This window comes from Alosa sapidissima, chromosome 21, assembly GCF_018492685.1.
Source record: "Alosa sapidissima isolate fAloSap1 chromosome 21, fAloSap1.pri, whole genome shotgun sequence".
Classification (NCBI taxonomy): domain Eukaryota; kingdom Metazoa; phylum Chordata; class Actinopteri; order Clupeiformes; family Clupeidae; genus Alosa; species Alosa sapidissima.
Genome location: NC_055977.1, coordinates 4,410,350 through 4,426,834, shown reverse-complemented (window position 1 = coordinate 4,426,834; position 16,485 = coordinate 4,410,350). Strand labels below are relative to the sequence as shown.

The 16,485-nt window shown below is 44.2% G+C and overlaps 1 protein-coding gene across 2 annotated transcripts in view; it reads right to left on the bottom strand.

Annotated features, from left to right (window-relative positions):
• Nucleotides 1–1,279: 1,279 nt before the first annotated feature.
• Nucleotides 1,280–16,485, bottom strand: part of csmd2 (CUB and Sushi multiple domains 2) — a 22,338-nt gene continuing 7,132 nt past the window's right edge. Inside the window, exons 6-12 of one of the 2 annotated variants that reach the window (XM_042077391.1) lie at nt 14,417–14,482; nt 13,744–13,905; nt 11,557–11,669; nt 9,224–9,311; nt 4,675–4,807; nt 4,104–4,320; nt 1,280–3,061 (exon numbers count right to left, since the gene is read on the bottom strand). In XM_042077391.1, coding sequence (XP_041933325.1) covers nt 4,122–4,320; nt 4,675–4,807; nt 9,224–9,311; nt 11,557–11,669; nt 13,744–13,905; nt 14,417–14,482 — 761 coding nt within the window. In that variant the 3' untranslated portion in view covers nt 1,280–3,061; nt 4,104–4,121. The remainder of the gene's footprint in view (nt 3,062–4,103; nt 4,321–4,674; nt 4,808–9,223; nt 9,312–11,556; nt 11,670–13,743; nt 13,906–14,416; nt 14,483–16,485) is intronic. The other variant, XM_042077392.1, reaches the window with a different exon arrangement.

Below are 16,485 nucleotides of genomic sequence, written 5' to 3'. Positions count from 1 at the left end.
TAGATGTGTTATTTTCAAATTGAAGGCTCATCAACACAACAAAGAACACTGCACAACAACAACAACACTTTCTTCGAAAATATGAGAATACAGAAAAGGAATAAAGAGTGGAACGCTCCTCTTGAAAATTAATGACTTAAAATTAATTGAAAAAATGTCCTCTGGCTGATGAGAACCAATCATGTGTCATTTAGCGCGGCTGCCTCCGCACGCTATGCTCTTTGTCTATTATTATCGTTTGCGCCGATCACCGCCTTGTCACGTTTCCGTGTCATTCCGCGAAGGAATGATAAAGAAGAGCTCTATCAGCTAGCGGATCTTCACAGCTGCTCTTGATTTCTCTCCGAGTCTGTCTCTCTCTCTCTCTCTCTCTCTCTCTCTCTCTCTCCTAAGCCGCACTTCCTCTCGCGTTGATGTGGAGATGAGCAGAATGTAGGCGAAACAAATTAGACCATAAACACTGTTTTCCAGCCTCATTTAATCTCTTCCGCCCTTCGGCAGCCAGGCAGGCAGGCAGGCAGGCGTCGGAGCGTAATTGGGCAGTTTGTGAACGCCTCAGAGAGTGAGAGAGAGAGAGACTGAGAGAGACTCCTGGATAGTTTCAAAAAACACATTCAGGAGAATTACTGCCACCTGCGTGTGTCTTTGTGTGGAACCGGGGGCCGCACCTGAGCAGGTTTAAGAGGACACCGTGGGGGCATCTGGAGGCTGATCTGATTCCGCCTCTACAATTCAATTCAGCTCAACTCCGGGGTCCCCAATCCCTCCCACACAGCCACAAACCTGAGCAACAAAAATAAATGAGGAAAAAAAATCATCTGAACACCTACGAGAGGTTGGAGAGGTTTGAGGAAAGAGCCACACGCAGCATCTGCTGAGATTTGACACTAGATGCTGGGTAGCAGCAGATGGAGGCCATGTGCAGTCACGGGTCTTGTAAACAAGTTGTTTGCTGGCAGGATCGTATCGGGCTTCCTGCTTCCTGGATCTACACCAGCCACAATGAGAAGGTCCCTTTGTGATGCGTGGGCTACGTTTGCTACTCCAGGGCCCTGAGGTCATGATAACGAATACATCACTAAAGGATACTGGACAGACTGAGGAGAAAGAGAGGGAGAGAAAGGGGGAGTGAGAGAGAGAGGGAGGGAGAGAGAGCGAGAGAGAGAGAGGGAGAGAGAGAGAGTAATAATAATAATAATAATCCTATTATTATTATTATTATTATTATATATTTTTTTCTTTCCTTTCATTATTTCATTTTATCTCTATACCAATACGTATGTAAAGTTGATTATTAACATGTTATACTTGTAGCTTTGGCAACAGTGACTTTACTCATTCATGCCAATAAAGCACCATTTGATTTGATTTGATTTTGAGAGAGACATTTACTGAGACATGGTCCTCTGACTTTAAATGTGAAGGGACAGTGTCGGTCACACAAAGTGAGCTGCTAATTCTCACAAAATGCTTCAAGAGCTACACGGCCATTAGAGAGGAACAGCAGAGCACCAGCCTCGTACACAAAGCCACAACTCAACCAAAACACCACTAAAACAGAGCAGCTTCCCAAGGGAAATACATATTTTTATGTAATGCATTTGTATATCACGATAATGATGATGATGATGATGATGATGACGATGATGATGACAATGACAATGATAATGACGATGAAGAACAGCACCTCCTGAAATCTCAGCTCTCTTTTACATAAAGGTCCAAGTGTGTTTGTGTTTGTCAGTCTTCACAGATGTTAGCCCTAACTTTTTAGAATCCTCATGAGCTCCCTGCATGAAGTCCGAACAGAAAGCCTCTAACAGACCTCCGTAGGCCTCCTGTTACAGGGGGGAGCTCCTGCTGCGTGTGGTCAGTGAGAGAATCGGAGTGACAGCACTGGTCACTGGCTTCAAACCTCCGTTACGCCCCGCAGGCCCACTCTGCAAGGACACGGCCGGCCATGCGCTAAAACGCCCAGTGGAAACGCAAACTCAACGCAAGGAACTACTGGAGCAAACGTTTCCCTCTGGGGTCAAGCTGGTCACTGTAGGTGTGGATGCGTTTGAGGTGTGTTAGCAGCAGCACTCTGTCTGTCTGTGACTAAACCTTAGAGGTGTCAATATACTCAATACCAAATTGAACTCTGTGGCGTTTTTGATGAATCGGATAAATTAGAGATAAATCAACGGCAATTGAGTGAGCGAGAGGGACACACACACACACACACACACACACACACACACACACACACACACAAACACCATGAAAACAAAACTCTCCCTCATGGTCAATAAAGTAGCAGTGTGTGTTCTCAGCGGTGTGGTGTGTAAAAGAGTATAGAAGAAAAAAGAAAAGAATATAAAAGCAGTGAACGAGCGATCAGATCCAGAGCGTCATCCTGCTCAAAGCCTGCTAGTGTTCACGTCTCCGCTGCCTCTGCTGCCTCCGCGCTGAGGGGCCCCTCGCACAGAGCGGACACGTTTCCCGCCGCCATGGGTGTCTCACGGCTGGAGACATACCGGCTACAAAAATATCCTCGCTTCCTTGTCCTTTTTTTTGTGTCGCTTTTTATAGCTGTCGTTTTTTTTTTTTTTTTTTGGCCAGCAACTTGCTAACAGTGTCTGTGTATCTCACCAATGCAAACTTCTCCGGAAGTTACTATCCAAAAAAAACAGTGGAAAGAAAAGCCAAATGCACACACACAAACACACACTCCCTGACACACAGTAGAGTAGAAACAGGAAAAGTCTTTCCTTGCTTTTAGTCCATTTTTTTAAAGCTTCAACACTTTGCTGCACTTGACATGTTGAAGGTTTTGAGTTGTTGTTTAGTTTTATTTTTTCTTTGTTCATCGTTGTTTTTTCCATCCACATGTGTATCATCCCAGGCTGTTCTGTAATCCACCGTTTAGTTTTTGGGACAAGAACAACACCAGCAGAAGTGGAAGAAAAAAAAGGTAATAAAAAGCTTTCTCATATTTTTCTTCTTTAGCTGACCAGCAATGCTTGCCTCCGCATCGGGCAAATCCGTTGGCATGGAAACCATCATTCATGTCCTGGAGCTGAAGGAGACAGTGAGAAGGGAGAATGAAGAACAGAGAGAGAGAAAGAGAAAAGGATATAGAAAAAAAGAAAAGAGGGTGCAAAAAGTCAGACATGAGTAGATGATGCAAGATAAACAGAAAAAGAAAATCAGTCCAGTCCCAATTCAGTTATAAAACTGCAGACATAAACCCAGTTGCTATTAAATATTAAGTTTCTTTTTCAAAAAATACACACAAATACACTACACACACACACACACACACACACACACAGACACACACGCACACACACACAGACACACTTTGGAAGCAAACCCTATTAAAAAGAGGCCGCTTTCAGGGGCCTTTCTACTCTAGCAGGGAGCTATTACGAAGAGGAAATCAACAGCCAGGATATAGATACAAGAGATACGCTGGAAATCCAATTACAAAGAACTTCCAGCGCAGTTCATAGTCTGCGGCTCAGATCGGGACCCTGGCGGAAATCCTTGGCAAACGCTATAAAACATTAAGTTAAAAATTGGATTTTGACAATCCCCATCCTCTAGCCTCAGCAAGTCAGGCAGGTCTCTCCCCCTCACGGGGCCAGAGTGGAGTGATAAAGTCGGCTTGACTCTCCTCTTTTACTGGCTTTAGACGCTCGCTGCTTCATCTGTTTGTTTATTTATTTATTTACTTCCTTATTTATTTTGCTATTCAAACAAACTGCATGCTGAAAAAGCACTTTGGAGAGGCGAGGACTAAAATGCGAAGCAGTCTGTAAATACAGAAATGAGAAAGTTGTGTGTGTGTGTGTGTGTGTGTGCGTGTGCGTGTGCGTGTGCGTGTGTGTGTGTGTGTGTGTGTGTGTGCATGTGTGTGTGTCTCTGCCTGCATGGGTGTGCATGAATTCAAATATCTGTGTGTATGGGGCTTTTTGTGTCTGTGTACATCTGCATATTTGGTTGCATGTACACAGAGGCTTTGTGTGGGTGTTGGCCTATGTGAGTGGTGTGTGTGTGTGTGTGTGTGTGTGTGTGTGTGTGTGTGTGTGTGTGTGTGTGTGTGTGGTCAGACTCACCTGTAAGTGGTGTGTGGGCTATACTGCGGTGCAGACAGTGCTGACGGTGAACTCGGTCTCGTTGGCCATGATGTCGGTGGGCTGGATGTTGCGGTCGTACATGGGGTTCTCGAACGTGGCCCTGCCGTTGGTGTTCTCGTGGCCCGCGTAGCCATTGAACGGAACTTTGGGTCTTCTCCTGTGAACATCACACATAGACATCCCTCTGTCCGGCTCTCTGTGTGTATACATGGTTTTGCATAAAAAAAACACCAAACTCTCCGAATGTGCGTGGGATTTGTGTGTGTGTGTGTGTGAGTGTGTGAGTGAGTGAGAGTGTGTGAGAGTGTGTGAGTGTGTGAGTGTGTGAGTGAGTGAGTGAGTGAGTGAGTGAGTGAGTGAGTGAGAGAGAGAGAGAGAGAGAGAGAGAGAGAGAGAGAGAGAGAGAGATTGCAGATTGAGAGAAACAGATTGTGTGGGTTTGGAAGAAGGACAGACTTATGTTTCTGTGTGTGTTCTCTGTGTGTGTGTGTGTGTGTATGTATGTGTGTACATACTGTATGTGTGTGTGTGTGTGTGTGTGTGTGCCTACCTGTGTTTATAGAGGTACAGTGCGAATCCTGCAATGATCATGGCAATGAAAGGCACTAAAATGGCAGCTGCTACGGAGCTGCTGTTGGAGGCAAAGTTATAGCTGGGGTTTTCTCTGCTGGGGTCCAGATTATCTGTACACACACACACACACACACACACACACACACACACACAAACAACATCAACAATTAATACAAATCAAGCCCAACACCTGCTTTAAGGTCATGTTTAACAACTTTTTTGGGTAATACATTTTTTTTATCACAATTTATATGCAAAGCATGTGACTCCAGTAACACAGGCCTTCTGTGTTGTACATAATTTAATTTAGTGGTTACAGCAGTTTGATAACCAAGTACACAGTGACAGTGAAGGGCCCAAGCTGCAGGACCACTGCATTAGGCGCCCTGCAGACTAGCAGCTTGTTGTGGGCACACGTCAAAGTCCATTAGCCACACGGTATTTTTTAATTAGTAACATCAAGCTCTCACCGAGATGAAGTCATTTTGGATTCAGTGTGCGACTCAGGTGCACAACACCCCCCCCACACACACACACACAATATACAATAGAGAGACTGTTGTAGAGAGAGAGAGAGAGAGAGAGAGAGAGAGAGAGAGAGAGAGAGAGAGAGATATTCCATGGAGTCATGCTTCACTTAAGTTCTTGAGTATTTGTAAATTTGCACATTAGCCATATTCCTTACATTTTTTAATAATGGATTTCACTGAACTCTAAAGGATGTGATCCATCCCCTCACTTATGCTTGTCAATAACCTTTTCTCTGAGTTGTTTGGAGTGTTTTTTTTTTGTCTTCATGGTGGAATCGTAGCCAGGAATACTGATTGACCAGTGACTGGACCTTCCATTGCACTCAGGTGATTTCCATTTCACTAATGGAATAGTAGCACTGTAGAATATTGGTGGTTTTTAAGATAAGACTGTTTTTATATGTTTTTGTATATTTATTTTGTATTATTCCTGTGAATGCTTAGGCCATGCAGCATATGATTTGTCGGGCCAATAAAGCAGATTTGAATTGAACTGCTGGCTCACACCTGTTTAGCAGACAATGTCAAAACTCCGCCCCTAATACAATCTGAACTACGAACGAGAAAAGATTCAATTAACTCACGTAACAGTGGCAGCAAGTCAAACTGCTTTGGGATGACAGACATGCACACACACACACACACAGACACACACACACACACACACACACACACACACACAGACACACTGCCTGCACCCCTCTGGTTTTTTGACAGTGCGATGGACAGGCAAATAGCTGTGATTAACAGGCTTTTGGTTAGGAATGCAGATTGCATAATTACAATCATGCCAACGTACCAGTGAGGTTTCAGTCCCCCCCTCCATTTCAGTGCCTGTAAATAAATACCCATCTGCCCCACAGGGAGGGTACAGGGGGCACTTACACTGCCACCCTTCAGTTACACGCCCCCTTTACATGTCTAGCACACAGGCACTCTCTGTTCCCTACAAGCCCAGAGGATCAGCTAGCTGGGGGCTGTTGGGTTTAACTCTTAAAGGTGTGGGTTTTTGAACATTGTAACATAAGATTCCGTTTCACAACAATTGAAGGTTCTAAAATTCTATGTTGAATTCAATGAACCCAGATTTTCTTTAGAACGTTCCAACATTCCATTCACACCAGTGTGACGGTACACCTTTAAGGGATAAATGGTCTGCGTCTGCTTGTAATGTCTTATCCTACATATATTAACTGCTTTGGCAATACAAGTGTCCATTTGTCATGCCAATAAAGCAGAACAGAGTGAGAGAGCAAGCAGTCATACCCAATAGGTCACTAAAACCGTTGGCAGATTCTAGGAAAGAGGATCATTGCAAAACATGCTCCGGACAACCCCCATTTGAGAACCTGTGAATTTTGATTGGACAGAAATCCGATTTGAAAAGGAAAAAAGGCCACACTGAAGCACACTGAATGCCAAAACCTGTAGTGATTTGTTTTTGTTGTATTTGTTGCATGCAAAAAAGACCCTTTCATCCCCTTTCTGATCATTGATACAATTGGCCAGCACTCCTAAAAAAACAAAAACAGACTGAGTGAAGCCTGCTCCTACCACAGAAAACAGATTTGAATTCACAGAAAACACATTTGACATCCTCAATATGAAAGGGATCAGTATGTGTATTCTCCTCAGTCACCTTAATACATCTTGCCTTGCCACTATTGATTCTGTAGCTCCTTTAAAACAAAAGCGGTGTAAATCCAATAGGTCAACTACTCCTTGGCTAAATTCCACTACCTGTTCGCTCAGAAAGGCTTGTAGGAAAGCAGAGCGAAAATGGAAAAAAGATAAACTACAGGTCTCCTATGATATATTTAGAGATTCTCTTAGGGCTTATCAAATCACTGTCAAATCAGCAAAGGCAGCTTTCTATGCTGAGCTTATTAACAAAAATGCTCACAGACCAAAAGTGTTGTTTAACACAATTAATTCTATCATAAATCCTCCTACTACAATGTCCATGTGAGATGTTTCTCAATTTCTTTATTGACAAAATTGACAACATAAAGTCTCATATTACACCCTCAATTTCTGATCCTGCTTTGTATCCAGCTGGTCCAAAATGCTGCAGCCAGATTACTGACTGGATCTAAGAAACGTGACCACATTTCACCTGTGTTGGCTAAACTGCACTGGCTTCCTGTGGAACAAAGAATTACTTTTAAAATTCTTCTGTTTGTTTTCAAAGCTTTACATGGTTTAGCACCTCAGTATTTATGTGATCTTTTAATTCCTTACTGTCCTCCTAGACCTCTTCGATCATCTTCCCAGTGTCTCCTAGACCTCTCCGATCATCTTCCCAGTGCCTTCTTTGTGTTCCTTCTGCCTCTCTTAAATCCAAAGGTGACAGAGCTTTCTCTGTCTATGCTCCCCAGCTAATATAAAAGTTAATGACATATTATTATTTATCGAGCTTTTCTGATTAGCTTTGTGGATAATTTATGGAATTTATGGTTTATGGCTTTATGGTCTTGTGGGGTGTATAAGGCACCCTACTGCCAGTGGTTGGTTGTGTGAGAGTTTGTGCTCCTTCAGGGGAGGGGGGTGTAACAGAGTTAGAAATGTAATTTAGTGTTTGTATGTGATTTTCGTCGTAATTAAGCAGCTTTATTGAGATTGGTGTTTTGGAGCCCCCTTTGGAGAAACGCTACACTGCAGCTCTGCTGCGTTTTGTCCTTGTATTGTTGCCATAGCCGATCAGAAGCGGTATGCTTTGCATTGCGTAGGTTGACTGTATAAAGCACTCCCCACTTTGTTTTCATTTTGTAACTGTAAAATGTTGTTTAAGTTGAAAACTTTGATATACCACCTGTATTATATTACTTTACATGTACAACTGAGTTAAGATTTGGGTGCAATTCTAGCAACTTAGAGAATGTTTATTAATGTTTTCATTATGACCTCTAGTTCATACACACTGAGTCTAACGTGACTAGCTGTAAACTCCGCTAGCAAATTTCCATGCATTCAGTGTAGTTTAGCTTAGTGTGCATGGAAAGTGCAATTCAGTCTAGCAGGAAATGAATGTACATTTAGTTTAGCATTATGTTTATGCATTACCTCCGTATGATCTACGTCTGTGAGTGTTTAGTGAGTCTCAGAATATTAATAAACTGTTGTTCTGTGCACCTGAACATTCCATGTCGCATGTCTCCCTTAGTAGGGCTGACAGTGATGGTATAGGAATGATGCATGTAATATACCCCATTCAACTACTTGTTGTTTTGTTTTAACTTTTCCTAAAGGAATAAATGTGATGAGCCAGTTTTGGTCTCAGTCCCTTCACCGTCTGACTAGTTATATATTACTAATATATTAATAAAGTTTAACCAACTTTATTATAAGGGTCCCCCATACTGATAGTTATATATTACTAATATATTAATTAAGCTTAACCAACTTTATTGCAAGCAGTTCCGGCGCCGACAACAGTGGCATCATGTCAAGGTAGCTCCGTGTTTTTTTCTTGAATTTCCCCTTGGGGATCAATAAAGTATCTATCTATCTATCTATCTATTGTAAGGGTCCTATGGAGAGCGGTTCATATTGGGATAGGCAGAAGTACAGTTTAATAACAATTAGTTAAAGAATAATAAGTCATTAACTTTTCTATTAACATATAGTTTGCAAATAAACATTTAACATTTAAATGATGCAAGAAATAACTGTTAATTAGTGCCAAAAAGACATTTAGTTAACTATTAACACATATTAATACAATATTAGTTAATAGATTTGCTAAAACATTAACATACAGATTTTATGCAAACAACTAATATTTAATTAATGATTAAAAAACTATTAACTTGTGCCAAATAGATATGTTAGTAACAATTAACAAAGGGTTAGGTAATTACTAGTTTGCTATTTATTATGGCACCTTATTATGGAGTGTTACCATAAATTTGACTTGACTTGACTTGACCTTTATGTTAGCTTAGCTTGTCTTAGCGACGTGCTACTGGAGATGAATGAAGAGGAGCCTTCACTTACCCAACCTCTGAAGCCCAAACTGTCCAAAACCTTTTCCGCGGACGAAGCCCTGGTAGACAAACGAGTTGGTGGAGGGCATGTATGACACCTGAAGGGGAGGAGAGGAGAGAAATGGACTGCATTGATATAGCTCTAGCCCTCAAGCACCTTAGCGCTAGCACGCAATCACCTTAGCACCAGCACTCATAGCACCTTAGCGCTAGCACTCAAAGCACCTTACAGAGAAATGCCTGCATTCATTCACACACCCACACGTTTAATTCCACACCAAACACACTCCCACGTTTAATTGCACTCCAAACACACTCCCACGTTTAATTCCACACCAAACACACCCCCACGTTTAAAACACACCAAACACACTCCCACGTTTAAAACACACCCCCACGTTTAAAACACACCAAACACACTCCCACGTTTAATTGCACATGTTTTTCCTTCTCCTCATGTTCCCATGTGTCTGGGGTTTGGCAGACAGGGCTGATGTGTGGAGTGAAGAGGAGGACATGGACCTGTTCTTGACTTTTAATTATTAGTGCCCTGTTATTATTAGTGAGAAGTTCTCTCTGTCTCCCACTCTCTCACACAAACACACACACACACACACACACACACACACACACACAAGTGAGGAAGCGGGGAATAAGACATAAAAAGACACATGAACCCACATACGGAAAGCAGGGAGCAGGAAATAAGAGAGAGAGAGAGAGAGATAGAGAGGCATACACACACACTAACCTCCTGACCTGCTCTTTTAATTACGTTTGTGCTACAGCTAGCTCCCCTGATGCAGTGGAAGGAGGTGTGTGTGTGTGTCAGGGGAGGGGGAGTGTTAAACTGATTAAACTGACATTTTAATTAAAAGCTAAACTTTCTCTGGGTCTTTCATATCCTCAGGAGGGAAGGGTGTGTGTGTGTGTGTGTGTGTGTGTGTGTGTGTGTGTGTGTGTGTGTGCGCGCTGGCAGTGCCAGGAGAATGTCTGTGTTTTAGGAATGGTAAGTATAGAATTAGAGCAGTGTGTACTGTCTGTGTGTTTTAGGTGTGTGTGTGTGTGTGTGTGGGGGGGGGGGTCCACATGGTGTTGGTTCCTTTTGACTGTAATAATGTCATAGGGCATGTGTCAGCCTTGACAACTCTCTTAGGGTGTCTGTAAATACCTGTGTGTGATACTATTAACACTATTAACTAACACAGGTGCTGTTTAACCAATCAGTGCTGAGCGTATTTACAGGATTGACATTCTGCTAAACCAATTGGGCTTTATTTGACGTATTGCTTGACCATGCCGGGTTCATTTGACGTGCTGTTTGACCAGGCAGCACTTTTATGACATAGACAGAGTGCACGCTGGCTTATCAGCGGTTCATGTGACATGTTTTCCGTCATATTAGTCAAAATGGGTTTGGAGTGGACGCATTGGAGGGGAACTATGCAGGCTAAGAGACGCAGAGAAAGAACTCAACTCTAATCAAATAGGAGCTCAAATTGAGCACGGCAGGCCACACAGTCAAGCTCAAAACTCAAGCAGCAGATCTGAGTTCAGCTTTTGACTGAAATGCATTGATATCAAATAAATATTTATTTATTCACTATTCAGAATGCTTCTGGAATGCTTTTGGAATAACAGCACAATACTACAAAGGTACGCAGCAGAAGAGATGTCAGGAGATTTCAAACTGTAAGGAGCAAGAAGTTTTGTATCCCCTAATAAGTGGAGTTTCAAGGGGAAGATGACGTGGCGACGCGCGGCCTTGTGTGGATGTATCCCAGCGTGAGCTCGCCTGGGTGTCAGCTTAACGTCTTAACCCGGGCTGCCTCACAGCATCAGAGAGCAGCACAGAGTTCACACAGAGTTCAGCCACAACAGAGCCAAGCGAGGGAAGAAAGAGATAGAGAGGGGGAGATGGAGGGAGAGAGAGAGGGAGAGGGAGGGAGAGAGAGAGAGAGAGAGAGAGAGAGAGAGAGAGAGAGAGAGAGAGAGAGAGAGAGAGAGAGAGAGAGAGAGAGAGAGAGAGAGAGAGAGAGATAGAGAGAGAGAGAGGAAAAGAGAGGAGGAGGAGGGTGGATAAAGATAGAGTGAGGGGGAGAGAGAGAAAAAAGAGAGAGAGGGAGAGGGTGAGAGAGAGAGGGGGAGAGGGAGAGAGAGAGAGGAGGAAGGTGGAGAAAGAGAGGGAGAGAGAGAGTGAGAGAGAGAGAGGGAGGAGGGTGGAGAGAGGTGAAAGGAAAAAGAGAGGGAGGGAGGGAGGGAGGGAGGGAGGGAGAGAGAGAGAGAGGAAAAGAGAGGGAGGGAGGGAGGGAGGGAAAAGGGGAAAATCAATGCTGTTCTTACACGTCCTTCTAAGGCCCAGTTTTCTATCTTGAACTTGTTCATGAAGATCTCCACTGGACCTCGGACCTGGTGCACCTGCAACAGCAGCTGAGCTTCTTCTCTCTTGTAGGTGCCTACAGACACACACACACACACACACACACACACACACACACACACACACACACACACAATGAAGGAGAGAATGAGAAGTTTATCTCACCAATAAAATTCATCACATTTCTGTACATCCTCAGAAAAAGAGACATGGACATGTCCCCAAAAGCACTGGCAGAGAGAGAGAGAGAGAGAGAGAGAGGGTGGGGGTTGTGTGTGTGCTCATGGGTATGTTATAGTCACATACAGTGAAAGTGTATGTGTGTGTGAGTGTATGTGTGTATGTGTGTGTGTGTGTGTGTGTGTGTGTGTGTGTGTGTGTGTGTGTGTGTGTGTGTGTGTGTGTGCGCCTGTGTTCAAAGCCAAAGCCAAACCACTGGTTCAGTGATGGTGGACCCCTGCAGCAGGCTTAAGCAGTCATGTCAGGCCCGTCACACAAATCGCTAGCGTTGTTATGACAGCTCCCATTACATTCTGACGAAGCCGCTAACGACCGCTAGCTCCTGACAGCTGTGCTAACACCCTGTGACATGTCAGAGCTCAGAGCCACTTGTTGAATCTGAATACATCTGCATCAGCAGCCAGCTTCGCTCACCTCCGAGACTCAGCCTGCCTCTAACGGACAGGACAGTACGAGAGCACAATTTAGGGATCAGCACTTGTCTGTCCACACATCCGTCCAGCTCAAAGCATTTAACATAAACTTTAGCTTTTCATGAGAGATTTCTATTTGTTCTGTGCTTGGTGTAACTCTGTCACCTATTGGTTGGCCACCAGGACAATAGAAAAAGGCAATTTCAAGAGGTGGCTCATAACAAGTCTGTATTTTGAATAATATTTAGGAACCTGTGAACATTCTGTTATTTTGGAAATGGATTATTTGAAATTGAATAGGTGGGACATCAAACGTCTAGCTAAGCCAGCTACAGATTTACAGTAGTGCAAATGTTTAATTCATTTATAAGCAGCAAGCAAAATGCAGAGTGTTGCACTCATACACTGCTATAGTGTACAGTATGCATGCAATTCTGGCGGCTAACACCACTGGTTGGCTAATGCCAAGTGGCTACATGGGAAACAAGCTGCCTGATTGGTAGGGATCGAGCGGTTTCAGGAAGTTCTACATGGCAGATTGTCAGTAACTTTGCACTCTCTAATTCAATGGGTCAGTCTGTGAGCTTTGTTCCTACTCTATTGACCAACTAGCTGAATCAATGCACAGCTCTCTACAGACAATTAAAACCTTCAGTACACATTTAACACACTGACATGTCAGTGATTGTGCCAATGTATTTCCATTTTCTGGGTAAATATAAAATAAAATAAAATAATTAAATAATAATAATAATAATAATAATAATAATAATAATACAAATAATAATAATATAAAACTATGTTCTCTGCAGTACCCTGCGCTGTCAGATGAACATGGAAAGTTCCGGAACACAGCAACTCCTGGCGGCTCTTCCCACCTGCGGCCCTCGGCCTCCTCCCGGTGAGGAGCGGAATGCCGGTTTGATCTACCGCTGGCTGATTTGCATCTTCCGCCTGATGCTGCCTAACGCCAAAGCTGACTGCCTGTCGGGAGCCAAGCGCCAGCTGCGCCGCTTTACTGGCAGCTTAACGAGCCCTCTCTCCACAAAGAGAGACTCGCTTTGGAAACGGGTTTTCTTGGTTGTGCAACACACACGGGGGGGTAGTGCAATTATGCGTGGTTCTTTCTGTTCTCTGCTGCATGGCCAGTGCTGGCCCTGAGGCGTGCTATCCGATACTGTAGATCAGATAGAGAAGTAGCCCGTGGGGAGTCCAGACTGAAGTGTTTAGGTTGATTCCCTTTAGAATACGATACACACCATAGAGAATGGGTTTGCATTCCTTTAAAGAAAAAGCAGCGAAACGTTTATGTACACTGACAGACTAAATTATCTCACACACACACACACACACACACATGGGCAAACACACACACACACACACACACGCTATTGTGATATACTATTGTGAGCTCAAACAATCATACAAGAGGTGCACACACATACACACACACACACACACACACACACACACACACACACACACACACACACTCACCGGAGAGTTTGAGTTCGACCCCGCTGTGGTCGATGAGGGTGGCGTTGACTCGGTTGCTGAAGGGCTCGAACGCCGTGACACTCAACATGGCTGGCTGCTTCTTCCCCAAATACTCATATGAGCCCCGCCACAAGGAGTTCTTGGCAAACACTCCGCCTGGCACTGATAGATAAACACACACACACACACACAGAATGAGAGAGGGAGAGAGAGAGAGAGACAGAGAAAGACCAAGAGAGAAAGGGGAAGAGGGGCAGATAGAGAGAGAGAGAGAGAGAGAGAGAAATGAGAGTAGAACAAAATGGAAAGGAAATTATTAGACCCTTAGAAAGGTCCCTTTAGAAAGGTCCCAAGTGAACCCTAGCCACTACAGAATGCAGCCCTTAGAAAGGTCCCAAGTGAACCCTAGCCACTACAGAATGCAGCCCTTAGAAAGGTCCCAAGTGAACCCTAGCCACTACAGAATGCAGCCCTTAGAAAGGTCCCAAGTGAACCCTAGCCACTACAGAATGCAGCCTTTAGAAAGGTCCGTTTGAGGATGCTGGCTAGTAAAAACACACAAAGGCCCGAGGCACCCTAGGGGGTCTTTCAGTGGCACTAACCTGTGCCTCAGAGAGACTCACCTGAGAGACAGAGACAGGCACTCACCTGGGAGACAGAGACAGGCACTCACCTGGGAGCTTATTACTGGGTGGCTCCTGCACTGGGCCCACTGTCTTCCCGCTGGGTCTGTTATCAGCTGCAACAGGAGAGAAAGATGTACGGTCACAACCCAACACAAGCAATGCAACCAGGGAATGAGTGTTAGAGAGAACTCTGAGTGAGAGCACACACACACACACACACACACACACACACACACACACAGCACAGCAAACCCAGATGTGATAGGATGCTTTTTTTATCTTCTAATCTCTGAGAGTTTAGAGTTGAATTTCCCTCCTTCCTCCTCTCTTCTTCCCACCTCCTTCTTCCTCTCCTCTCTCCTCTTCCCTTCTTCCCACCTCCTTCTTCCTCTCCTCTCCTCTCTCCTCTTCCCTTCTTCCCACCTCCTTCTTCCTCTGATTCTACAGTGCGCCCCCTACAGTTTTGGGGTGCATATTGTTGGTGTTGTTGCTGTATCTCTGCCATGATGAACATGTACAACATGAAGCCATCTTATAGCTAAATGTGCCATAGGGGGCCTTTAAAGCAACACCAAAGAGTTTTTTGTACCTTAAAATAATGTTTCCAAAATCGTTTCAGTGGTTCATCAACTCGTAACAGGGTGAACGGCACTTCTGAATTCGCTTCGCGACTCTCTATCGGCTATAACCGCACTATGCAAGTTTGCCAGATCGGGTGCAACGCAATCATGCAACATACTCTACCTTGTCTGTGGACATTAGAGTGAGGATTTTTCTGTCCGATCCCGGCCCGCGTCCGACAGAGCAGTAACTGAACCCGACCCGAGCCCGACAGGCATTAAGATATTTATGTCCGAGCCCGACCCTAGCCCGACACAGTTAAAATCACATTTGTTTCTCATACTAATGCCACATGTACGTTTGTTTGTGTGGAAAGCCCGCTTTTATTAAGCAATTGTAGGAAGGCATTCGGAAAATGTCAACAGATGAGCGCATCAACGCACACGGGGCAACAAGCGCCATTAACACAGGCGCGCGCAAGAGGCCCAATCATAGCCAATTGAAATTCAATTAACATAGCCCTATCAAAAATGGGCAAAGCTAACAGAACAAAATCCAAAAAAAAATAACACAACAGGTTCTGAATCTTTAAATTAATTCAAATAAACACGAATATCCCCAGCAATAACATTAACGTATCACAAATGCAGCTTATTGACATGAAAATCACTCTTACCATTTTCCTCGAAAACTGTATAGACTAAACTGCAACATGGGATCTATTTACATAATCCATTCATCAAAGTTTAGGCTAATCCATGTTCTTATGCAGAAAAAGGATTGCATCAACGGTGGATGGCTTCAAGGCTGTCGATGGCCCTGCCAGCAGCGCTAAAGTTGCGCTCACTGCTACTGCTGCTGGCTGGAATGGCAAGGATGCCGCGGGCAAGGACACTAAGCTTCGGGTAGTTGAGTTGCTGATCTCTTCACCAGCCCAAAACATCTCTGTCGTCCTGCATTGCATGATTATGAGTCGAGTACATCTCGACTTCGTCCGTGGCATCTGCATTTCCCACTCCTCAAAGTCAACTGCAGCTTTCTTGGGCGAAGGTCCTTCAGTGGCGGCCTCCTCAGTGTGGAGGTCATGGAGCTGTCTCCGAACCTCCAGGTGAAGGTTGTCTCTCTCTGAAGAGGACAACATTCGGAGCTGGCTATATTTAGGACAAAGGAAAGTTGCAATTTTTTGGAGTTCTTGGATCTCCACTTTACGCAAAATCCAACTGAGATGCCGCTCACGGATGATGGCTTTATAGGGGCTGTCAGTCGTCTTTCTGTTGCAGTGACGCTTCAGTCGCTTAAACCACAGAAACACCAGGTTTATGGTTGGGTACTGGTCCCCTTCAAGTTCACGCTGGGCATCATAAAATGGTTGCAGGAACTCGACAAGAAAGTCAAGGACATCTGGAGATATGGCATCGATCCGCCAGCCCTCTACACACTCATCTAGTTTTTCGCGTAGTTCCTGATAAACCGAGCGGACAGAATTTAAGGTCAGATATACCGTGCTAAACCTTGTGTCTGCCATTTGGATGACAGTTTTGACAGCAAAGATGCC